Genomic DNA, 26407 nt, shown 5'->3' on the forward strand with positions numbered 1-26407 from the left:
TTTTTACATCTTCTTTAAAGGACCCCTCCTAGCGGGAATCTGCCCGGAACATCTTCTTTTTTTACTTCTTCTTCAAAATCTAAAACCCCTCTTCGCGGGAAAATGACACATCTTCGAGGGAATCTGCCCTGAACATCTTCTTCACCCCAAAATTATGCAAATTGAGCTGGATCTCCTTTTGCTTATCTACTGACGGTTGCAGAATATTCCGTCGAAGAGGAAAATAACAAAACTGCGATGTCAAATTGTGGGGAATGTCATCAAATGAGCCATTTTAAGTATTACGTCAAGAGCGCCAGCCTGACGCCGGACCGGTCTAACAATTGCAAGGATAAAGAACAGACGTGTGGTAGACCAGGGTTTCAGGAAATATCCACGGCAGATTGGCGCAAGGGACTAGATACATATAGCTGCGAGCGACTCCACACCAGGACTCTTACTGTTGAGAGAGATTCATTTTTGTTGCATACGGAAAGCAACCCTCAAAATCAAACATGTAACAAAAGAGTGCAAAAACTGTCACTTTTACACGATTGTAGGATAAAAAAAATAAATGTTCAAATAAATGCATGTTTAATAATATACTCGTAGATTAAAAATTGTTTATACAATACAAGTTCAATAATAATACAATAAATAACATTTAAAAACCAAAGAAAACAATTTTTGGGGACATCTGAAATATAAAACGGAGGACAATAATTACATTGTGGTAAAAAAGTAATATCTAAGTAAGAATATTTTAAATGTAGGTAATATAAAATAAAATACGAATCTTTACTAATTTTAAAAATTTTCAAAAATCCTTCACTATTGTAAAACATATGTAAGTATTTGAAATAGAATAGCATGTTAATTTTACACTTAACAATTTTTACATCAAAAAAGCATTGCGAAGGCAGTATAAGGATAAATTAATTAAGGTTGATATAAATAACGAGACATTTCACATATATACTAGAAAAGAAGTGGATGTGACCCTCTTGATATTAATTTAACCTTTGTTTAAAATTTTAACATCAACAAACCTCTTAATATATTCCTTTGAAACCGGCAAAGTTGAAGTTTCCTTTTATAATTATTATATCTACGTAGAACTTCAATGTATGTTACAATTGCAGCGTACTTTTAAGCAGAAGAGTATTTTTGGAAAATAGAAACCTTTTTCTTCGTATCGGAATCATATCCGCATATCAAACTATCTTCTGAAGAAGCTACAACGGCATTGGTTTGAGATTTTCTTGACTCTTGCTGAAGTATTTATCATCGATGTGTTCCCTCATGTACAACGTCTTCACGACAACATCACCGTGGATGTAGAGGGAGTCAATCTGATCGACCGGGCCTCTAAACTTGAACTCTCCTGCTAACTTTCCGTCAACCCAAACGGAGAAATGATCGTCGTTCTTCCGGATAGCCACATTAAAGGTCTCACCTGGACCGAAGGGGAACGCAGGAGAACATTCTTCTTTACCCCACTTACCGCCAAGCCAGGCGTTTCGGACGAAGGCTAAGGTATCTGAAATTTAAAAATGTGATTGATATCACAAGACACACTGTTTAAGTAGATATTTCATAGTGATAATTCAATAGATTGATTAGAGTAGTGGTTCCCAAAATGTGCGCTGAGGTGCCTTATGAACCACGGATTATTGCAAAAGCCTTCATAATTATTTATTTACTTTTTTTCGTTTGCGGGTGAATATGATAAGATTCGACATATAGGAGAGCTGGTGTAAATCTATAACTGCCATCAATCATTACCTTTCGTTATTGCTAGATCGCGTTCTACAAATATTCGAGATTATTCTCGTAAATTCAATTTTTTTCTCGATAATTTGTGTCCATGTAAAGGGCGATGTTGCTTTAGTTCTCTTTTACTATTTTAAATAAAAAGTTTTATGATTCTTGTAATTTCCAATGATATACCGGTTTTATTGAATAGTAAGAAACGCTGCAAGGGTACAGTTAAAGAAACCAATCAGCATTACATGGTTGGATAATCTCGTGATTTTTTTGCCAGGAAGTTGAAAGAGCTGAAACAGCGCAAATGTACATTTTTCAAGAATGCATCAAATCGAGAAATGTAGAGAGAAAGCCTCATACCAAAACAGAAGAACTTCCTATCGGCTGCTGTAGACATGGTGAAGATTATGGTTTGTGAATTTGTTAGCAAACTACTTTCAAAAGTGTCTTTGTCCAGTAAACCAATAAATACAGCATGCGGCAGTGGATCTCAGCGATCAATTAATTGAAAATCAAAGAAAATGAATTTGGATTGCAACTGGATGAGGCTACAGTTAATAATAAGGATGCTCATCTGATATACTATGTTCGATTAATAGATCGTTACGACATAGCTGACGGCTCAGGACATTTTCGAGATCCTTCGAGAGCGCTGGTGTCTGTACTGACGGTGCTCGTTACATGGCTATTATAGAGGATTAGATTCACTTATTCGGAGCAAAGCTCTTGGTGCACTGTGGACAAATTGTATTATTCACAGGGAAGTACTTATGTCAAATTATCTGAATCCCAAACTGAACCAGGTCTTAGAATGAGTAGTGAATGTAGTCAATTTTATAAAAAATTGAAAGTAATGTTTTTCAAATAACTAAGTGAAGATGTGAGAGCCAAATACTCGTCTACTACAGCAGTGCACGATACCTCTCTCTTCTATGATGTACGTTAAAACTGTGACAAGAAATTTATATTTTCCTTAAGGAAGAAAGAAAAAAATTCCGAAAACTTTGCCGATGGGAAAACGTCAGATTAAAAAAAACTAACATCATTGAGAAGAAAAAATGAATGATGGTGCCAGCAACGATTATTTTATCACATTGAAGCAGTTTTTAACCTCAAATGGAGTTGATTTCTCTCAAGATACAACGTAAAATCAATATTTGAAGAACAGTTATAAAACTTAGTTTTAAAAATACAAAACAAGTGAAATTTTTGAACTTTTGACATGAAACTGAAGTTACTCTGTAGCAATAAGATACCATCGTTAAGAAAGTTGTACAGTTACATTAACGAAAGATTAAACTTTACTAAGCCTAACATATTGTCAACCATTTTTCATATGAAGAGATACTTACTTATACATTTTAGTTGCGCGATTTCATTTACTTACATTTGATCGCTGTAAAATATGTTGATTTGTTTTCAAATCAAAATTAAGGTAGGTGTGCACCGATAACTGTTGACGAACTCACGCGAACTTTACCACAATTAAGTTAGATAAAGATATAATAAATTAGGTTAAGCTGAATTACATTGGACTATACAGGGTGTTAAAAAAAAGAGTGTAAAATATTTAAGGAGTAATAGTATGAACCAAAATAAGCAGAAAAGTCTCAATAAACATGGGTCCGCAAAGTAACGGTTGCGGAGATATGGAATGTTTTATGTTTTTTAGCCCCTTTTTTTATTTTGCAAAAACGTTGTGTACTTTCATATAATAGTTGGTTGATGTTTATGAAATAAACAGTACGTATTTGACAGTTGTTCTCAGTGCACAAGTTTTCTTTCGCTATGGCTGGTTACTCTAACGCAGAATTAACAGACATGCATTTCATGTATGGTCAACCGAAGCGCGACGTCTTTATGTTGACGCTTATCCAAATCGCCAGATTCCTTCACAACGCATGTTTGGAAGAATTCACCAAAGATTGCGTGATACCGGTTCCTTGAGCAAACAGTGCCATTTATCCGGAAGACCAAGGTCGGTATCCACTCCTAGAGGAGAAGAAGAAATTCTAGCACTGGTAGAGCAGAATCCAGGTACGAGTGTGCGGAGAATATCAGCCGAGGTAGGAATTAGTGGTCCTCTTGTTTGGAGAATCCTTCACGAGCAACTGCTTTATCCATACCATGTGCAACGAGTACAGGCCTTAAATCCAATAAATGATCATCAAGCACGTTTGGTTTTTTGCCGCTGGTTTCTACGTCGTGATGCTGAAGACTCTCGTTTTCTTGCAAACATTCTTTTTACTGATGAGGCTGGGTTCATAAGAAATGGAGTGTTTAATTTTCACAATACGCATATTTGGGCCGACGAAAATCCTCATGCTTTAATAGAATCTGGACATCAGGCACGTTTTTCATTAAACAATTGGATGGGTATTGTAGGTGATAGTTTTCTAGGTCCTGTTGTTTTACCAAACCGATTAACAGGCGCAGCTTACCTCAACTTTCTGCAGAACACACTGTATGAGTTTTTGGAAGACATTCCTTTGAATCAGAGGCACAAATGTGGTTCCAGCATGATGGTGCTCCAGCTCATTTTTCCATGGCCGTTAGAGAGCATTTACACCAAACTTTTCCACATAGATCATAGATGGGTAGGAAGGGCCGGACCTGTTTTATGGCCTCCAAAATCGCCTGATCTGAACCCTCTAGATTTATTTGTTTGGGGATATTTGAAGACATTAGTGTATGGTACTCCTGTAAATGGCCTGGAAGAGCTGCAGCTACGGATTAATCAAAAGTGTCAAGAAATCGAAACCAAGGAGGATGTTTTCGAAAGAGTTCGAATATCATTGAGACGAAGATGTCGAAGAGATGTTTAGACGGAAATGGACGGAGGGCACTTTGAACATCTTCTGTAACTTTGTTTTTTGTTTGTTAAAAGCTTCCTTTGTCGGTTTATTCCTAATAAAATAAAATGTTTGAAAAACGAATAGTTGTCCATATCTCCGCAACCGTTACTTTGCGGACCCATGTTTATTAAGACTTTTCTGCTTATTTTGGTTCATACTATTACCTCCTGAAATATCTGTATTAGAAAACTAGTCCTCAATTAGTTTTTATTTATTTCATTTTGCGTCATGTTTAATAAATCCAATTAAATGTCAATGAACATTTTTATGGCATGTAAATGTTATTTACAAATTGCACTTAAAGGGGCTCGGCAGATGCAAACTAGACTGAAGATAATTTGAGTATTATCTACATTATTTTCTGAGCAATATGATGCAAACACGTCAATATTGGATCATCATTAATTGTGAATGTTATTTGAGAACAATTTTTGGAATATGTAAGGAGGCTTCTTGTAATCTTGTATCTAATGTAACCGCTATTTTTTGTCACTTGATACAAAAATTGCATATAAATCACAACAGCACGTTTCTTAGTGTCAAAATTACAATGTCGCCATTTCGTAAAGCTAACCTTCCAAAGATTTGTGTTTCTGCCATCAAACCGCAATCGTCCCAATTTAGGTTGTTCATAGGCTAGAATCTCTCTCAAACTTGACCGTTATTAGATGGCGTCCAGACAAATCTTAAACCCTATCCCCTTAAATCACCAAAGTTTGATACTAACGATTACGTCTAGGTCATTAGGTTAACGGTCATCAAGATTTACTTACTGAATCTGGGATTTAAATGCAGCGGTATGATGGGATGGGGCCACAACTGCGATCCTTTCTGTAAATTAATGTAGAACGCGGAAGGCAGAATTTTCACCCGGCCGCAAATTTCCAATTGCCAGTTTTTCTGAAATCCCTTTGGTAATGTCGCTGTCACTGGAACGTCCTGAAATTATTTTTTTATATATTTTCAGAGAATTGTTGGAAATGACTAACAATAATAATTATTATTATTTATTTATTTGCCCAACAAAAAGCTTCCTCGTACAGAATAAAAAGTTAAGAAACAATAGTGGTGTTAAATGAAAAGTGTAAATCAATAATAATAATAAAAAGAGGAGAAAAAAATAATTATGTGCTAATGTAAAACTGTAAAAGGTTAGGTACCTAGAAGCAAATATCAGTTGCCACTGAAATTGTTGGAAGAAAACAGAATTAATGAATAAAAAGAAGACACAAAAACTTTAATGCGATTAGTTTTAATAAGCTTATAGGTTATGTCACGTCACATCGATTAGATATCGTATTAACATTATGTGACATGGTAAATAGAAATGTTTATTTAGATATAGAACCAAATTACAAATTCTGATATTAAAATGTTCCAAAAGTAAACAACCAACCAATGTTATGAAAAGTTTGAATAAGAGAGAATACTACTCATAATACGTCTGTTCTTAGTGAAGGAATTTCAAAAGTCGATAGCAGTAATTCTTGATCGTAACCTTAGTCGGGATATACATATATCATTGATTTTGAAAGAAAGATTATATCGATTACAAGATTATATATTGATTGTCATAAATAGAATATCAGATCAATAACTCATACTCCAACTTAGAACACACCAACGAAAAATACAATGACTTTAACGCTGCTTCATTCGTGATTTACAGTATCTAATAATGAGGCCTAGCAACATACTCGATGATTTTAATATTCTAAATATTGCTAAGTAGGTACTTAGTTTCAAAATGTCTTTCCAAGATGACATAATTGAGTTATATGTACTCGTAAATAAATAATCTAAATCATTATTAAACATAAAATATAAAATCAAATCATAATTACTTCTTCTATCATGATGTAAAGCAAAATAATAAAACGGGCAATAGTTATTTACTAAAATTAAAGTTTTTAAACAAATTTCTTATTAACTAATGATATTTTGGAAAACAATCACTTCACAGGCTATATGCCCCGGCTGGTATGGAATTACACCCACAATGTCTAGTAAATAACTAAGATCATTCATCAGGAGAGTCACCAGACATAGACCGATTTCGAATTTAATTTATAGTATTTTTTAGTGAGAAATAGTAAAATTTTAATGCAAAAATCAGTTAAATCTATTTTGTAACAGTTGAGGACAAACCGAAATAACTAAACTAAATTAAAATAATTAAGTAAATATAAGTATCAGAAAGACATACTTTTAATACGTATATAAATTCGTAAAATAATTTTCAAAATTTAAACTTTTCAATTATTTTACAAAATTTTGTACTGTTTGTGATAACAAACGACATTTACTTCGTATACAGATTTATCTGAAAATGTCTTGATCAAATGGAAAATCAACGTCCCAATTTTTTTAAGACTATGTAGGTAGTACACCGTGTCGTCGAAATAATAGTAGAAGTAGTAGTTTTGTAGAGTGACTGTACCGTATCTGCTTAATAGTATAGTCTCAAAGATGGATATATAATTCAATTTATTAGGTAGTTACATAGAGAATGAACAATATTAATCATTACCGTTAGACTGGAATTAAATATGCAAAACTGCAGTAATTAGAAGGGCAGAAATTTAGATTATATGTGTAAATGTAATTAATTGAGTAAATTCTATCCTCCCTGCACACAAAATCTAAAGGAAGCTACTAAATACATCAAAAGTTCAAGTTCCACAGAGTTAAAATGAAAGAAGTAGTACACCCTTAAAGAAAAAAAATCGCCTTATACATATTATAAAAAAGATAAGTACTGCGTACTATCAGCTGTTAAACTTTTAGTTATGTTTTAAATATTTTAAATACACATATACGCAGCAAAATTAGTGGCACAATCCAAAAAAAGTTAAAAGCAAAATTACTTCCAAAATAAATCTATGACTTACATCATCGCCAGCGTCTAAATCAGAACTGCTGATATTCTAAAAGAGAATTAACCTTTATGTTATAGTTAGACGTAGAAATCATATTAGCATTAAAAAACCTATTGTTTAATAAAGTAACACTTCTTTCGCAGATAAAATAAAACAAGAACAAATGTTAAATGATTTGTTTAAATGTTTTTATAGTGGATATTTCGTAAAGCCTTTTGTAATATGGTGATATTTACTGTTGCATTTTGTATTACCAGATGAGATAGACTAAGAGTAGAATTTGGGTTCAATTTCACAGCAATTTTCATTTTTATGTACCAAAAATTTGTAGTCATGAGCTCAATTCAATCAGCCGCAACGCGGAAGAAACAAACGTTGATATGTCAAAAGTCCATGCAATGTCATCGAATTGTCAAACATTGACAATTTATTCAGGAATAAATTCACGAAGTTCTTCACGAGTTTATTCATAAAGGGTTTGGTTTTACACTGCTACAGACTTGATGAATTTCTTTGACGCATAAATCAGTTCTACCGACAAATTAAAAAAGCAAATTTCAAATTTCATTCAAAAAAATTTCTTATCTTTCCACATATACGTAATGATACATACAAAGCGGTACCCTTTTGATACTTTTTATAAATATTAGTTTTTGTAAGCAACAGATCAGTAAAAAAAAATACAACAGTATTAAGCCACACAATTATTTACATAGTCCAATAACATAACCTCATTACTGATCTGAGACTGAAAATTTGTTGGGTTGGTACTTCTGAACTTTACTAACAAATTCACGAAAATTAGAACATGTTCTAATTCGTAAAGAACTTCATGATGTTGTTTGACAGCAGATTTAGTGCACTACACGTGTCCAATTTCTTAACCAAGCTACTTCATTCATGAATAAATTCGCAATGTAGCAGCTATTAGATAATTTACAGTCCGTATTTGTTGACATAGAATGTCAAGAAGACCTTGCGTCACTTGTTTGGAATTAACCCGCATTCGACACCCGAGGCAGAAAGACATTGGTGGCGCGGCGTTCACCGTAGCAGCTTGCAGTGCATACAGTGTTTAGCAGTTACGAAGACGTATTTCTTCGTAAGTGTATCGTTCTGTGCATCAATGTAATTTCTTATTAAAATAAATCAATGGAAATGAAAAATAAAAGAAAGGAACTTCATTCCCAGTCGAAGAATATTATACAGGGTGTTTGGGAAAAGTTTGTACAAAATTTAAGGGGGTGAAAGTAGAGCCAAAAATAGTAAAAAAAAGTTCCTATAAACATTGGTCCTCCGGAGAACCATTATCGAGGTATGGCCCTCCAAAGGAGTCTTATCATTTGGATATTTTTTGAAATGAAACTTTCTTTCTGATTTAGATAACGGAATGAAAATTGTATGTAATAATCATACCATAAGCGTCTTTAACTACCATAAGTTTCATAAAAATCGGTTATAAATAAGGATAGTTTTCTAACTACTCAACAGAATTTTTTCGATTTTTTTTGTTCTTTTGAATTATCAAGCAAATAATATTATTTTTAATGAATTGGACTTTTTTGAAGAAAAAATCTACTTTTTTTGTCGAATTCTGCGTAGTTTAGTCAGGAATAATTATTTTTTTAAAAATGTATGGCCCAGAACAGTAACTTTTTTAAATACATATTTTCAAATAGTAGGCATCTTTCATACTGACAGTTTCATTGTAATGATACTAATAATTGTCACTTTCGCATGCTATGATTTAAATTCTTACGTTTCTTTATTTTCTTAGTTGTATACCTCATACATTTTTTCTTCAAAAAAGTCCAATTCATTAAAAAATAATATTATATGCTTGATCATTCAAAGAAATAAAAAAAATTCGAAGAATTTCTGTTAAACGTAGTTACAAAACTATCATTATAAGACCTCTTTGGAGCGCCATATCTCAACAACGGTGCTCCGGAGGACCAATGTTTATAGGAACTTTTTTTACTATTTTTGGCCCTACTTTCACCCCCTTAAATTTTGCACCAACTTTTCCAAACACCCTGTATATTTTAATATTTTGAAAATAACGCAGAAAATTTCAAGGCACGCCTCTGCCGCGGTAAATTGTTACAGTAATTCCGATAACAGAACTTTATTGGCTTATTCTTTTCTTGAAATTCTATTTCAACAAACATTGTACGGACTGTATTACAAATACACAGCGTTAAATGGCACATTAAATGTGTTTAGGCATCGTGTTATTTTGAATTTTTTGTCACAAGTACTGTTAACTTTTTACTTCACTACGTCGTCAAAGGTCATCGTTTCGCATTGTCTCGTCATGACAATTACGAATCAAAATGTTTGTTACTAAAAAAGTACCCTGGTAGATCCGTTTTTGGGCTGCGGATTCGGATTCAGCACCAAAAAACACACAATAAGACCTAGGTACTCATGTTTTAGGTACAGAACCTTTTTTGTGTGGCTGTGTTATTACCGAGAATTGGTTTTTTCCATCACCGCAGCGACACGGTAGGTACGTTAATAGATCAATCAATTTTTGAATCTCGAAGTGAATGCACACAATTCTGATTATAGAAAGTCATAGAGGGAACACCCAGTATAATTTTTAGTTTTTATTTTAAATGATTATGACTATTATTATGACTAGATCTTGTTCCCTGCAATTGCAGGAACTGATAACAAATGAGTTAAGTCCATGAGGTTAGATATTTTTAAATTTTTAGTATCAAAGACCATAATGAAATAATAAAAGACGGTCTTTAGATCAAAGTACATAATAAAATAATAGACAATTTTTAAAAAGTGCTCATTACCAACCAACACACCCCAAGACAACACTTACAGAACCAGAATATAAACAAAAGGCAAAATGGCTTTCCGAACCCCCTTAACCCATAAAATAAATCTCCTTTAGGGCACTTTAGAAATAAAGCGGTCATTACCAACTGCTGAACGGTATCCTTGTTCTGGCCATCTCCCGTGGGGACGACGTAAGGCGCATTCTGCGGCCCAATATGCGGATAAATCTCGAGTTTCGTGTATTGGACATCCTCCACGTCGACTTCACCATCGACCATGAGAGTGGTGATTTTCGAGATGGGCAGACGGAAAACAAAGGCGCAAACATGTTTTCCGTTTATGGACACTAGAAATTCGGATTCTGTAACGACAATGTCGATGGCGAACTTCTTATTCCTGTGCAGGTCGAATTTGGCTATGGAGGTTGTCTCTTCGTCTCCCCATTTACCCTGGATTCGAGTGTTTCGAACAACATGTCTAGAAAAAGAACATAATAATTGTTAGTCTGAAAATGGTAGAAGTAATTTCGTTCTAGTATCTTTGATACTAAATATTTTCCTTTACAAATATAAGAATTTCTATATTAATTTCGAAAACACATTTATTTCTGTTCTTCTGTGAATTTATAGAAAAGTTCTCACATATCCGCCAAATTGATCCACTCAAAAGTTGATGAACGCCACGTAACCAGAAATATGTGCATACGTGTAAAGTCCGTACGATATTTGTTGAGATAGAATTCGAAGAAGACCCATAAGTCACTTTCTTGGAATTAACCGCATTCGACACCCGTGATAGAAAGACACTGGCGGAAAATCCCTGCCGGGGTAAATTGTTGCAGTAGTTTTTGGAATTCTATCTCAACAAATATTGCAATATCAGAAACAGAAACCACAAGAGTTGATCTGATGATCTAGCTGACCGTCCACGACCTATCCAATTTCTACGAAAAGTGATGTCTAAGAACTCCCATTTTTCACGCATAAAATGAGCTGGCGCCTCATATTGTAACAACAAAGTGTTTCCCCAAAGATACAGGATCATCATACGAAAATGTTACATTTTATTTTAGGTTTGGTGTCTGATATTCGTGGGTAATTAACTGACATTCGCGAAATGTTATCCAAACTTTTTTAGCGCAGTTCAATTTAGCGTGTCATTTCTCGAGTAGGTATTGATTGTTAGGTCTTCGTCAAGATTTGATAATTTCGTTGCGCATTCCCCGGTACTCTAAGTCTTCCCGCATAACCTCCACGATATTCCTTAAAGTCACAGGTCCCTGTAACCTTTTGTACAGCCGTCACAAATGATCGCGGTAACCCGAACATATAGAATATAATAATATAAATATTCACAAAAAAAGCGATAACATTAAGTTCATATGTTGCTTATTTTAAATATGCGGATATATTTGCTTAAATTCTTTGCATTTTTTCCGACTATGCCTTTGAAGTTATTTAAAATAAAACTTGGGAAAAAATTATGATTTGAGTAGTTCTACACGCTGTTAAAAATATGAGTCAATTTAGAAATCACCCTGTATAATAAACCTAATGTCTACTGAGAAAAATGACACCGACTTACAACGTAGTTTTAATTATAAAGGTTTTCGTTTTGACTAGTAAAGGACAGTTGAGGCAGAGGCACATTATTGTCATTTCTTGAGTTACATATATACATATTTTTAAACTTGTAGCAATCTCTTCCAATATTTTTATATTGTGTAGTTCGTGGCAATGCGTGACTACAGATTAAAATATTATTTCTCTAATTAAATTGAAATTTCGTATATAAATCAGATAGATGCTCATTTTACGAAAAATTTTAATATAGGGGTGATGGCCGTATAAGAAAGATGACTAGTAAAAAACATTCAGGTAAACAATCACAAGGTGGCGACAACAACTCGTACAAATCCTTCATAAATGTTTACAAGCTATGTGACCCCTGTGCTTTGTCAAATAAATATTGCGCGACTGGTACTTGTAACGAAAACTTCCTCAATCTTGATGTCACCAATATTAATGATTCGTTTACAATGAACAATGACAAACCGTTACCCCTATGCTTGAGGTAATACGACCGCTGATTGGTTGAATTACACCAATTTGCTTTGATATCATCATTAATCTAAAAACAGCGTTCTTTCAACACGGATTCGAAGTTCGGAAATAAAAAAAATCGCAAAGGGCCAGGTCTGACGAGTGAGAAGGGTGAAGGAGGAGTATTCTGATTTTTGGCACAAAACTGATGAATTAACAAAGTTGAGTCCGCGGGAGTATTATCATAGTGCATGACCGCTACAACTCTGGCCTCTTTCTTCGGATTTTTTCACGTATCCGTTGTAAAACGCCTTGATAGTACACACGATTCACTATTTCACCTGGAGGCAAGAATTCAAAACACACAATTCCAATAAAATCGAAAAAAAAAACAACGAGCAAGGCTTTGACATTGAGTCGAGACTGACGTGATTTCTTGGGCCGTGGAGATCGTTTGCCAATCAATTGTGATGATTGAACTTTTGTCTTAATGAGATTAAGATGTAATCTCTTCTGCAATTTCTCCGACATTCAATCGGCGATTTGTATTCACCAGATCTTTGAATTTCTGATCGTGGGAGTCATCAGTTGGAATAGAAGGCCTTCCACGTCGAGGTTCATCTTCAATTGACTGACCACTTTTATGTCGTGAAAAACATCCGTAACATTGCGCACGACCCAGAGCATCATCACCGTAACCTTGTTTCAAAAGTTAAAACGTTTACGCACAAGTTTTCCCCAGTTTCATACAAAATCGCACATTTCAAAAATCGGCAATAACACTTAAACACGTTGCACTAAAATAACAATATCACGAAAACTAAATGAAATATCAACAATCCAAAAACATTTGGTTACAGAGTAAGTTATGCGCAGGGCAATGCTGCAACCCGCATATAAAATATCGTTATTTTCTGAACAGAACTTCGTTTCGTAGTATTTTCGATTTGGCAGTATAACGCCCCGAATTTCTATACGACAAAACTATAACAATAAAACCTGGAAATAAAATTATTCTCTTTATCATAAAGGATCGATAGTTTTCGTTGGAACGCACTATATACGACTACGCCTGGTATAACTACAATTGAACGCACTCCTAAACTATAAAATATACGAGAGTCAGCCAAATCTGACGAAAGTCATTTCCCAGGAGAACTGTGCGGAACATTTTTATAAAATATCTTACCTTTGAGATATACGTGGGTTTATGTGGACTGCTATATCACTTTCTTTAGTCTTGCCACATAACAAGTTCACTGCAAACCTGCAAATAAACAGAAAAGTCAGTAATTTTCCTCGTTAGGTACATCTCAATGAAAAAAATATTTAGTGCGGAAACTAATTATTATTTTGCAATACCATACTTTTTATTTTAAAGAAATAAATTGCAAATTTAATAAACATTATACTAGAAAGTTTGATATAGTTCTTAGCACTAACAGCTTTCAGTCTAATTGAGAGTGACACTGAGAATGTTATATTTATTATAGTACGTATAGCTATTCAGTTGTAAAAAAATAAGCATTTTTAATGTCTAGCTTACAAACCCATTCTCATTTACAAATAAAAATGACTAAAATATGGGCAAAAGATGAATCGAGTGAAAGAGAATGAAAAGAGAATTCAATTTCTATTTAAGTTACAGGGTGCTTTATAATTTGAAGAAACTTCATATTTTGAGCAAATAGAATATTGCTTGTTACCATGTTATCATTGTCCCAATTCACGCAAGAAGTAATTTTGATAGAAAACACAAGTTTTTAATTAAAAATTGTAAGTTTTATATTGTTTCATAAAGTATACAGCATATATTAGGGTTGTTTATAGAATAGCATATAGGGAAAGGCCTTCATGGTTTTGCTGGCACATACGCAATCTTTTGTCGAAATTTTCATAAACGTTTTGCATAAATGCGGCTGAATTTCGTTGATAAGCGGTCAATTTCCTCCTTCAAGGCATGGGTGGTCGTGGGCTTGTTGGCATAAACCTTACATTAAAATTTAACAAGAGTAAAAATAAATTTTAAATTAAATTCTGCTGTGAATTAATATTACTATTCAATTTGGTCAATGAAAAAAAAGTTCGGTACAATTGTAGGGGCGAGTCATCCACAATGAACACCTTGTAGTACTTCAATAAACTTTAAATCATGGTCAAAGAAGACCAGTAATAAACCTATATCATGTACCAAATTTGGTTCTTCTACGGTAAAGTGTTGCAGATATTATTTTTTTTTCGAAATTTAGGGCCCCACTTTGGGGGCTAATAACTCCTCAGGGGTGCAACTTTGTATGTAGGTAATTTTGGTTAAATTACAATATTTTGGACACCCCTACATGCACGTGCCCTGTGTCGGTTCTTATGCGGGACACCCTGTATATTGCTCAACAATGAAAACGCGTTATGCTTTCGCGTAGCGTTCCATTTCTAATAATCCTGAACTGTCAACTGTCACACTGTCTTTTTTTTCGTTGATAACACTCTTCCGCACAAATAGCGTAAAATTCAAAACTAGACTTGCCACTGCGCATCCTACCCTCAGATCGTAACAATATTTTTATAGCCACTGTATACATAAAAAATAAATTTTGTACATTAAAAATATTATTTCAATCCCTATTTAAAATTTACTTACATTTGTCTTTGTGCTAATTTTAAGTGATAAAGTTTGGTTCAATACAAATTAAATCGTTATCACAATGGTAATTTAATTTTAAAGCTGTTATATCCAAGAGTGGTACACATTCAGATTTAACATATACCAAATCAAGGTACAAAACAATGTTAATCAATAATTACTTTTAATTATTTTGGTCCCGGGAGTCAAAAAATAGCACCTAAAAGGTAATTAATAATTTTTGTGGCAACATTACTATCTCGGAATGACTAGAACATTATTCGTCTTTAAGACAAATAATTTCCCGATGAAATATCGAAACATTTTTAGATTTTCATTTTATCGTTTTCCGATTTTATTGTGATAACTATACCTACGAAAAAAAGTACATATTTAAAGCCATTTTTGTTATATCCAAATATAATCTGATTCACAGTAGGATGTTTCGTTTTTTTGGTAATATTATTTCTTCATACAAACTTGTTAAAATTTTGCGGAAGTAGATTTCTTGTACACTTTTGAGTCTAACAATGTACAATATTACTGTTTAACGACGATTTAAATAATGTTTAAATCATCATCAGGTAAATTTTTTAAGGACGTTGCTACTGTATTTACAATTTTTGATAAAGGATTTCAAAAATTTTCCAAAAAACCTCAATATTTTTTTCGATAATTTCGGATCATGCCCCAATTTAAATCTCTGAACCTGTGACTATTTATAAGATAGCAATATTTGTAGTAAAGTTACCACATTACTCTGAAAATGATTAATTTTAATCGAGTGGTAAATATACAGGGATGGCCAGAAGTACGGAATAAAATTCATATCTTTTGAATGAGTTAATTTTTTTTAAAATGCCAAAACACGTTAACTGATTTTGATTTTTTCCCATCTTTCGGTTATATAATAATTAATTTTTCTTCAACCGCCTAACCCCCAGCTACCCCTACTTTTTTTTCAAATGGAAACATAAGGCATGAGGGGGCTCGTTGAAAAGCTTATAGAAAACCGAATCCAGCCATACCAAATAAACAAGTTTTATTTTTTCAATAGCAAGGTTTTTAGGGTTGTATAAAACACCTACTTAACAAGTGAAATAAAATTTAATTATCTTCAGTGTTATCCTCCATGAATTTGCACAGAATAAAATAAAGAATTTGAAACTGTACCTATCACTGCTAACGCAAAAAAGATATATTTTTTATGTTGCGTTTTTTTGGCACCACTTACTTGCCAGGCTTTCTGGTTAATTTTTCGCTTTAGTTGTAAATTGGAGTTCGAAACGTTACTATTGTGTCAAAATCAAGTTATTTACTGAATTGCAATGGTATTGTCGGAAAGGCAACGCATCGAAATCTTGATATTGCTTGGATGTGGAGACAAAATAAGAAGTCAGGCTGAAGTGCGCGATTTATTTAATGCGAAATATCCCGAAAACCAAATCTCGCAAGGGACAGTTAGTAAAATATTTCACAAATTTGAGGAACACGGTACAGTACAGACTTTGCCCAAAACTGGACGGGCACGTGCTTTGAATGAAGAAAAGAAATTAGACATTGCATTAGAACTTGTTGAAAATCCTCATACTTCAACTGTTTCATTGGCCCGCAATCACGATGCTTCTCGAACTGCAATTCGAATGTTTCTGAAACAAGAGAAATACCACCCCTATAAGGTATGTCTTGTCCAAGAGCTTTTGGAAGACGATTATGATAGGCGATTACAATTTTGTGAGGAAATGATGAGACGGTGTGACGACAATAATGGTTTTCAACGAGACGTACTTTTTTCGGATGAAGCTACGTTTTATTTAAATGGAGTGGTTAACAGGCACAACTATCGCTTTTGGTCCCAGGAAAATCCACACTGGACATGCGAATCGCATACGCAGCATCCACAAAAAGTTAATGTATGGGCAGGTATCATCAACAACAGAATCTTGGGCCCATTCTTTTTTGAAGAAAATCTTACTGCCGCACGCTACCTGGATTTCCTAACATTTGACCTGATACCTGCTCTAGCTGTGATTTTCCCTCATGAAATTGATCCAGATATACCGAATGAAAGAATTTGGTTCCAACAAGATGGCGCTCCCCCACATTTTGGTATTGATGTTCGAAGATACTTAGATGAAATGTTTCCAAATCGCTGGATTGGTAGACGGGGTACAGTTGAATGGCCGCCAAGATCCCCCGACTTAACACCCCTGGATTATTTTCTTTGGGGATATTTGAAAGAAAGAGTCTACCAGGACAGACCGGATAATATTGAGAATTTAAAGAACAAGATTAGGGCGGAGATGCATAATTTACCAGCTGAAGTCATTCAGAATGCTGTGGACAGCTTTTACTATCGTCTTGGAGAATGCCAAATAGTGAATGGAGGACATTTTCAGCATTTGCGACATTGAGTTTATTTTTGTAAATTATCTAGTTGTTTCAATTTCTAAATGAAAAAAAACTTGTTATTGAAAAAATAAAACTTGTTTATTTGGTATGGCTGGATTCGGTTTTCTATAAGCTTTTCAACGAGCCCCCTCATGCCTTATGTTTCCATTTGAAAAAAAAGTAGGGTTGCTGGGGATTAGGGGGTTGAAGAAAAATTAATTATTATATAACCGAAAGATGGGAAAAAATCAAAATCAGTTAACGTGTTTCGGCGTTTTAAAAAAAATTAACTCATTCAAAAGATATGAATTTTATCCGTACTTCTGGCGATCCCTGTATATGTAGGTAAATATATATGTAGGTACTACTTTACTCTGTATCCTTTTCCAACTTTATTTTATTGTGAGACCTAAATCTTTTGAGGTAATGACATTATGTGCGTTATCTGCATGGATTAATATTGTCCACGGAAACATTAGTCATATTTGGTTAGGTCCTTTCCGGTGTTTGAAGTCATACTCCTGCAAATGTTGAAACCATCTTGCCACTTGGTGTTCTAAGTTCTTAAATTGCAGCAACCACTTCAATGATCAGTTCTCGAAGCGAATGGCTGACACTTGTGAAAATCTCTTAATTGCAGCAGCAGCAATAACTCTCTCCTGGCAATGCAGTAGTTCGCCTCTAGCTTAGAGAGGTCTTTTTCTACTTGCGTCAATACACCCCAATTCCAGTAGTACTAGCGTCAATATTGGGATATGATAGGATTTGAGAAGAACAGCTTCTGAAAAGATTCTTTATGCTAGTCTGTTAAAATTTTATGCGTGACTGTTTTCAGTCGTGTTTCAGGGTTTGACAGTTCCAGCAAATTTTTTCACAAACTTCCAATAATAAGTGCAAAGTCCCAGGAAACTCCTTAACTCTTGATACTTGACATTTGCAGAAGGTTCTAATTTTCTCTTCGTCAGTGTTCCATCCATTAAAAGAAATAATATGACCTAAATATTTAACTTCCTTTTCATTAGCATGTTCTTAAGACTTAATTTCAACTTCTCTAAATCTTTGAAACAACTACACTTGCTTCTTTGCTCCTCCTCTCTCAGTTGAATAATTTCTTCTTCAATAATTTCTTCAAAATTCTTCAAGAGATTTTTGAATCATACTTTTCCAAAAAATATTTAATTACTTGATTAATTATTATTTCTACTGTTTTTGTTATATAAAATGCACATTTTTAACATTTGAGTTGAAAATAAAAAATATTTCAGAGATTTATAAAGTAACCATTGATCGTTATTTTGAAAATAATATCGAAATATTATTTAATGTTAAATAATACCCGAATTGAAATACATATGTGTATTTATAATTATTTAATTGTTTTAAAAATATTTTTAATATTTCCTATTGGGAACATTGATATAACATGTAGGAAATAAAGATAAAAAATTATTAATGCTAATAAATACGTATTTTTTTATCACAATGAAACTTAAAAGCTGCATTTTTCGCAAACATGCGTATTATGATGCGTAGATAGGTAAGTACTTTTTATTTTACCTGCTTTCTTAAATTTTTGGTTAGACAAAAATAATTTCATAAATACAACTCTTGAGCATAGAACTTGACTTAAAGTCCCTAGATATTGACAAAGTACTCCAATAACGGCAATCAACTGACATTTTGGAGCAAAATCCCTATTGCCAAACTTGAAATATAAGTTTGAATGTACAATACATTTTTATAAAATTAATTGTGACATATTTTGAACAGTTTATTCAGCAATATTTTAATCTAAAATACTACAGCTATAAATATTAATATTTTTTTATAAATATAATTAACACAAAATGACATGTCAAACAGACATTTTGGAGCAAACAAGAACAATCGGTTGTGGTACCTATCTGATTAATTTTATTTCACTGATTTTTTTTTACTTAATGCAGTTTATCTTCATTTTATATCAACTCGGATAATAAATGATGGAAATATTTTCAATAGTCACTGAGTGCAAAAGTACAAAGAAGTAGAAAACACTGAAAATTTTACATTTTATATAAGAATTCATTTTGCCTATTGATCAACGCCATTGGACAAAGCTGCCAAGCCTGTCCTGATTTCACATTTGATACATCAAGCGCCACCTTTACAAGGCGAATAAAACTAAAATATATATCGACCAATTTGAAAATAGAATTCTCATATTATATTTCCAATATTTCCATTAATTCATTAAATACAGAGCTTGTAAGCTAAAAACTATATTCATTTTATTTTACTTGTTACATAACTAAAACATTTAAATGATTTAATTCTGGCATGAATCTACATATTTAATGATATGTATGAAAGGAAGACTATTTTACCCACTTTCATGTCAAAATAAAATTGTCAATATCAATATTGTCACGGCCAACAGCTTCTCGTTGTCGGACACGTTGTTATCTCCAAAATAACATTATTATCTAATCAGAAACATATATTTAATACAAAGTAATTTACAAACCTTGTGCATTCAGGTCTCACGTATCCATTAAACCTTATACAGGATCCGGCCTTGAGGGGTGCAGGTAGGTCTTCTATATGTGGTGGTTTCTCCAAGATGACAGGGTGCTGTACAATAACATATTCGATAACGTCAACATCTAATTCCATATTTATTTGTTTATCTATCAATAGTAATTATATGTAGTTCAGTTTAGTAGATGACAAAAACTTGAACATTCATTGCGAATATTGCCATTGAAAGAACTATTATTTACTGACGTTTATCCAAGTTATACAAAAGGTCTCTAAGGATGACTCGATATCAATGATCACTGCCACTGAATGAAACCAATAGTTGGAAACTTGAGATTAATTTCAGTCAGAAATAATCTGTTAAATCGTAGGGTATATCTTATAATAATTCACCTGTATTCTTTATAGATTAGTAGGTAAGTATAACAGTGTATAGTATTGATATCTATCTATTCAGTACTCAGTCTTTGTCATCAAATTGTTAACAAATGGGTGACTCATTGATTATGACATAACTATTATTAGTAACAGTAAGAAATCAACCACAAAAAACAATGTAAATATAATCAGATTATGTTTACCTTATGAAAGTACGATAAATCTCATATGTAAATTAATATTAGAAATTCGTTGAAATTTTACTTTTAAATTATCCCCATTACTTATTTTATGATTTCATAATTTTTGAAAAAGTAAATAAATTCGCTAAGGAATAAATCCCAGCATTGATTTTAATAACTGTTTTCGATGCAAATATTAACGCAATTTATTATAAGAATAAAACAAATTATTTGACAATAAAAAAGTGGATTTTTTAAATATCGCAAAGAATTAATATTGTTCCGTAATTTAAAATAATTTACCTACTTCAAAACTATTTTGTGAAAAAACAGTAAATTAATTTTAAATTTAGAAAAAGTTCATTTTATTTAAATTTGATATTTATAGGTCGCTTTTGTTATTTTTTTTTTTTCAAATTAGAAAGGAAATTGACGAACTGGTTTTACTTCCCAATGTTGATTTTTACTTAATTTAATAGTATCAATTTAATTTACATACTACAATTTTGACACGTTTTTGTTTACTTAATTTATTTTCTATTTTTATTTTAAATATTTAAAGAAAAAGTTTGCGTCTTTGTTTGTATTATAAATTTATTATTATCGTGATCAATTTTTTATTCTAAATATTGGTAGTGCTAAATTTTACCAATAAAATGGCGAATTATCGTGTAAAAAAGTGTCAGAAATGTATGAACTGTGATAATTTTGTAGTAGGACCGTTTTGCAAAAAAAAAAGACAAAATATGGTACCTACCATGTTCATCAACTAATTAATATAATTCAAACAGTAGACATATAATAAAATATTTACATAGCTGCCCTAACTGTTAATCAATCCTTAACATACTGTATATGGAACACAAAAACAAAAAATTTGCGATCACGTTTGATGTTGTCTTTTATGGTGTTTGACGTACGATCTGAATTAAAATTTGGTCACGCATTAATTGCATCCGATATAACTAAAAAGGTGTAACAGTAAAATATTTTGTTTTTTTTTTAATTATTTTTATGCGAATTTACTTTTAAATTAGGTATTTCTATAATTTAATGATCAAAATTTAGTATTATACTTATTTAAGCAATAAGCAATTGTTTAGAGGAAAAGGGGGAAATTTCTAAATAACAAATACACCATACCGGGTGTATTTTTTAACCTGAAACTTTCAAATATCTCGAAAAATAAGCACCCTATGAAAAAATTGTCAATAATCAAAATTTAATCATTCCGCGGGGGAAATATGTTACTGCTAAAATTAAATTAAAAAATTTGAAATCTTAAATAGGATTCCCTAATTTTTATTGCAGATTCAGATTCAACGGCTAAAAGTACGTTTGATTTATCTGAAACATTTTTGTCTGTTCATGGTAAATGGCGCTGTAATCTACTAAATTCAATTTTTCTTAATTTGTCCTACCGAGAACCTATCCGATTCTGCAATCCAGTGAAGGTTTATCCGCTAGGCGCTTGGAGCGGACACGCAGGGGCCCAGGGTCCAGATGGACCCGGAAGAACCAGGGCTCATCCAGAATTTCTAATTATAAATTTCGATACGAAAGAAAACCTTGACGCATTGTCATATATAGAAAATGACGTACTATAGAAACCTACTACTTGTGATACTACCATACGACAGTTTACCAATATAAATCACGAAAAAGAATGTTATAATTTTTGTTGTTAATTTTTAGAATGTCATTTTTATTTTATTATTATGTATAATTAATTATTTTCTTTTTTTTTAAGAATACCTACTGTTTCATTTTTTTAATTTTATATATTTTTGCAATAAACATATTTTGTTTTATTTCCTAAAATAATGGCCAAAGAATATCCACCAAGGGGCATATAGGCAGATACAGGAGCCCCCCTCGGGTCTGCCAATGCCAAGGGGGCCCGCAAATCTTTTGCGCCCAGGACCTGAAATTACCTTAAACCGGCACTGCTGCAATGTATTTACAATAAAAAAATACCAAGTTTTATGTAAATACTGGCAATTCATTACATCACCAATTTTGTAAATTTCGAATAACTGGGAAATTGTTCCCTGTAGAATGTAAATGGCTGGTTAATAAACTACTTTTCGCGTAACTAGGAACAACGACGTGGACATAGTAGTTTTCTGTTCCCTTCGGGGTGCTTGATGAAAATGACTTGTTTCTTAAAGTTATTTCTTTATTTCTACGTTTGTTTTGTGTTTTTGCGGTCATAAAAAACACGAAAAAATAAATAACCCAAATGTTTAATGCGAAATGCAAAAAAAATACATTCATTTGAAAGCAGATTTATTCAAGCACTTCGATAAGTCAAGAACGAAGGAAATCGCTTTGACTAAATATATCAAAGAGGACGCTTGTTCCTGGGTTACGATAATAGTAATTTCTTGAGTCAGTCATTTTCCAGTACATAATTGAAAATTTGAGAAATAAAATTTATTTTATTTTTTTTTACTAATTTTGATTATTTACAGTGAAAACTTGCTATTTTTTATTGCAAATGTAATACAGAATCATATAGGTATAGGTTCTCAGTAGGAAAATCGAAAAAATTGAATTTCATCGATTGCAGCACCATCTATCATGAAAAAAATATTTCACACAAATTCTACGTACTTTTAGACGTAAAATTCGAATCTGCAATAAAAAATGGGTATTTCTATTTAAAATCTTAAATTTACCCCCCTGCCCACCTACAATAAGGGATGGGGGAGAGTGACTAATTTTAGTATCAGCATATTTCCCCCGCGACACGATTAAATTTTGATTATTGATATTTTTTCGTAGGGTGCTTAGTTATCGATATATTTGAAAGTTTCGCGTAAAAAAAATACACCCGGTATATTTGATTAAATATTTGAAAGATGTAGATATATCCTAATCAAGAGTGACCCAAAGTAATAGATAAAATGTATGTATTTTTTGTTCATCAGCTCGAATAACAGCAAACAAGCTCAACTACTCAACAATTCTTTGCTTTTGACACAGTTAGATCGGCTGTTCCTGTCAAGATGAGGAACTAAAGACATCTCCATCTATTTTTTTAAGTTGCAACCGCGTAACATTGGTCTGATCCTTCCGAATTAAAAAATATCTGTTATGAAGAACTCGTGCTTTTAGTTTATAAAGGTTTATTATTTACACATTGTCTTCCTTTTGCGGTCACTATATCTATGTTGAAACTGTTTTTTTATTTTTGACAATGTTTTTGTTACAATCATTATAATCATGAAAATGATAATTGTACTATTTTTGGTTTGAATATACTGCTGAGGCCAAATGCTTCTAAATTCGGAAAAATCGAGCTTATATTTTTGTGAAAAAAATTATAGATAACATTTTAAACAAATTAGCAGAGTGGGCAGTAATGTAATAAAATTTTTAAGCAAATCGTTGCTAGAAGCTAGAAGTATCTTTCGAGCATGTATCTAAACATAAATAAAAATTTATAAGCCCAAATAAAAACTCTTGTAAATACTTTATATTTTAAATGAGTAGGTAGGTACTAAGATAGAAAACCACATACCGAATGAATACTATACTACAATCGATTTTGACCTTGGCCTTAATTCAAGGTAGGTACTATTGTGTATAGTTTGCCTATCAGTATTAACACGCACAGTTAAATGTAACACAAGTTATTACACTTAAAACTTTCAGAAGATCATTAAAAAAACTGTACTCACACTAGATTTTACCAAGGATTCATTCCGTGCTTCTAAATGCCCCTCTTTGACTTTTTTCCGTGGAAAAAAACAACAGGAACACGCACCACAACCACTCTTTCTTCGGTCTACGTTTTTTCGTTTGTGTTTACTTATTTCTGGCATTTTTATTGACCAAGCATCTACTGAGGTCTAACACCAGTACATTTCGTTTTCATGTAAATCAAAGCCGCGAATCAACAGCAGATATAAATAAATATAGCGTCGAGGTTTTGTAGACTATAGGTGTAACCTTATTCATTTAAACAACTAACATATACCTTCAGTTTATGACTAATTTCTATTTGGTTGTTATCTTCAATGCTACTGAACCAAATGACGGAATCGTCTAAAAATGCACGAAATGAATTATGAATGAAATACCTAATTGAGATTAATTATTAGAGGTTATTAAAAGTATTATGTCGTCACTTATTTAAGGTTTTGATTTATATTTAGAGATGATAGTTATGTTTGCCCGAAATACATTTTTAAGGATATCCTAAATAAATTACGTAAAATAATATCTCCCATAGGCACCTACTTCTATAAATAAAGTATTTATCCTTGAAAAATAATTCAAAGATTCATTATATTATACATAATCTGTGTTGACAAAATAAATACAAAAAATTGCGTATAAGACTCAAAGCTATGTCCACCACATTTGTTAATTTGAACAACGCATAATGTAAAACTAGAGATGTAAACATCTCTCTATTTTTTTCTTACATGTAAACACAACACTGCGTGTAATAGGCGGAAACGTGAAGGCAACCAAAATTCAAGGCGTTGAAAATAGCGGGCCATTGATTTAAAAATACTGGACATTCATTAGAGGAATCATTAAAATTCTCAGAAATTTTCAGTTGGGTCCTGTGTTGCATGTTTCAACCCCGGTCCACACTTGTGTAGACTAATAATTATTCGAGAATTTGAGAAATATGTATGTATTCTAATGTCGTCTACGCCTTTCGTGTGATTCTGGAGCAAATTTGCAGTGAAATGAACTGAACTATGTATTATATAAAATTCAGTTCTTTTGGTGATTTTGTTTTTTGTTTTTTTTTCTTTTTTTTTTGAGCAAACAATCCGCAATTATATATTTTAAATATGAAAAATTGCACAATGTAATAAATAAAAAACTAAATGGACTGTTTAATATTTTGTTACTATTTATATCTGGTTTTTTGTCTACCTATTTCATTTTATATCTGGCTTTTAAATTGACTACCTATACACCTCTAGCACAAATACGAGCATGGTATAATTTCGTTTTCGCAATTATTCTACTTGTAGAAAATTTGATCCGGATACGTACTGCAGCGTCTCGAATTCTATTACTTCCTCATTTACATACTCAAAGATAAAAATCAAGTTACCTTACCTTATATTTGAGCTCTACGCAAGCCATGGTATCCATTCTCCTCTTACATTTCTAGATTTAATGACATAGCGTGGAACATAACCCAAAAGTAACAGTGCAGTTGTGGATATGCAAATAGCCATTACTATTTTTTAGGTATTTCAATCAACTTCAAGTTCATATTGTGTTGGCGATATTATCATATTTTTTATTATATACACAAATGTAGCAAAAACTACCACCACAGAGAAAAATTTGTTGGAATTTGTCAACATTTCTACCCTAATTTGGCTTAAAATATTGCACAAAAATCACTTTATTTCTCCTATTTACAATGAAAACTGATAAGAGCTGTTTGCTAGCACAAATTGTTCAATTTTATTTAGATATATGGTATCTCTTATCATTAAAAATATCAATAGAAATAAGAAATCTGATGTACGTTTAGACCAAACTCAGTTTTTTAATCCTCCATAAATTCCACTTTATTTTTAAAAATAACTTAAAAAACGTAATTTTATGGACGCATTATAATGTATATACAATTATTCAGTTACTGTTACAAAATTACATTTTCAAATAGGTATTTATTTCAAATCTCAATTTAATAGATCTTAAAAAAGACGGAATTCATATCAAAAATAAAACTGATTATTTAAAATTTTGACACTTTGAAGTAGGTACCTACCTACAAAATAATGATCAAAGTTCACAGAAATCAATTCAAAATTCGCCTGTTTCCGATATTCGCAATAATTATACAGAAAAGCCCATATAGGGCAGTTCCCACAAAACACATAAGCCTTTTTTCGCGAGTGAATTCGTATGTTGTAACATGTGTAGTATAAGTGAATGAAGAGATTTAAACTACATATGAGAACTAAAATCAAAAGAGATTGAAATAGTAACTACAAATGAGATATTT

At 32.4% G+C, this 26407-nt stretch overlaps 1 protein-coding gene across 3 annotated transcripts; it reads right to left on the reverse strand.

The window, feature by feature from the left end:
• Positions 1-592: 592 nt before the first annotated feature.
• On the reverse strand, positions 593-25749 carry LOC108913216 (galectin-4). 3 transcript variants are annotated; one of them, XM_018718727.2, is made up of 7 exons: positions 25504-25749; positions 19839-19945; positions 13511-13588; positions 10423-10756; positions 7493-7528; positions 5375-5540; positions 593-1519 (listed from the first exon to the last, which is right to left on the reverse strand). In XM_018718727.2, exons 1-7 carry the CDS (start codon positions 25537-25539, stop codon positions 1215-1217), a joined length of 1062 nt encoding a protein of 353 aa, XP_018574243.1. In that variant the 5' UTR covers positions 25540-25749; the 3' UTR covers positions 593-1214. The 3 variants fall into 3 exon arrangements, with proteins under 3 accessions (XP_018574243.1, XP_018574241.1, XP_018574242.1); XM_018718725.2 differs by lacking the exon at positions 25504-25749 and adding an exon at positions 24099-24471; XM_018718726.1 differs by lacking the exons at positions 7493-7528; positions 25504-25749 and adding an exon at positions 24099-24465.
• Between the last annotated feature and the right edge of the window lie 658 nt (positions 25750-26407).

The sequence above is a fragment of the Anoplophora glabripennis genome, unplaced genomic scaffold (genome assembly GCF_000390285.2).
Source record: "Anoplophora glabripennis isolate ALB-LARVAE unplaced genomic scaffold, Agla_2.0 scaffold572, whole genome shotgun sequence".
Lineage (NCBI taxonomy): Eukaryota > Metazoa > Arthropoda > Insecta > Coleoptera > Cerambycidae > Anoplophora > Anoplophora glabripennis.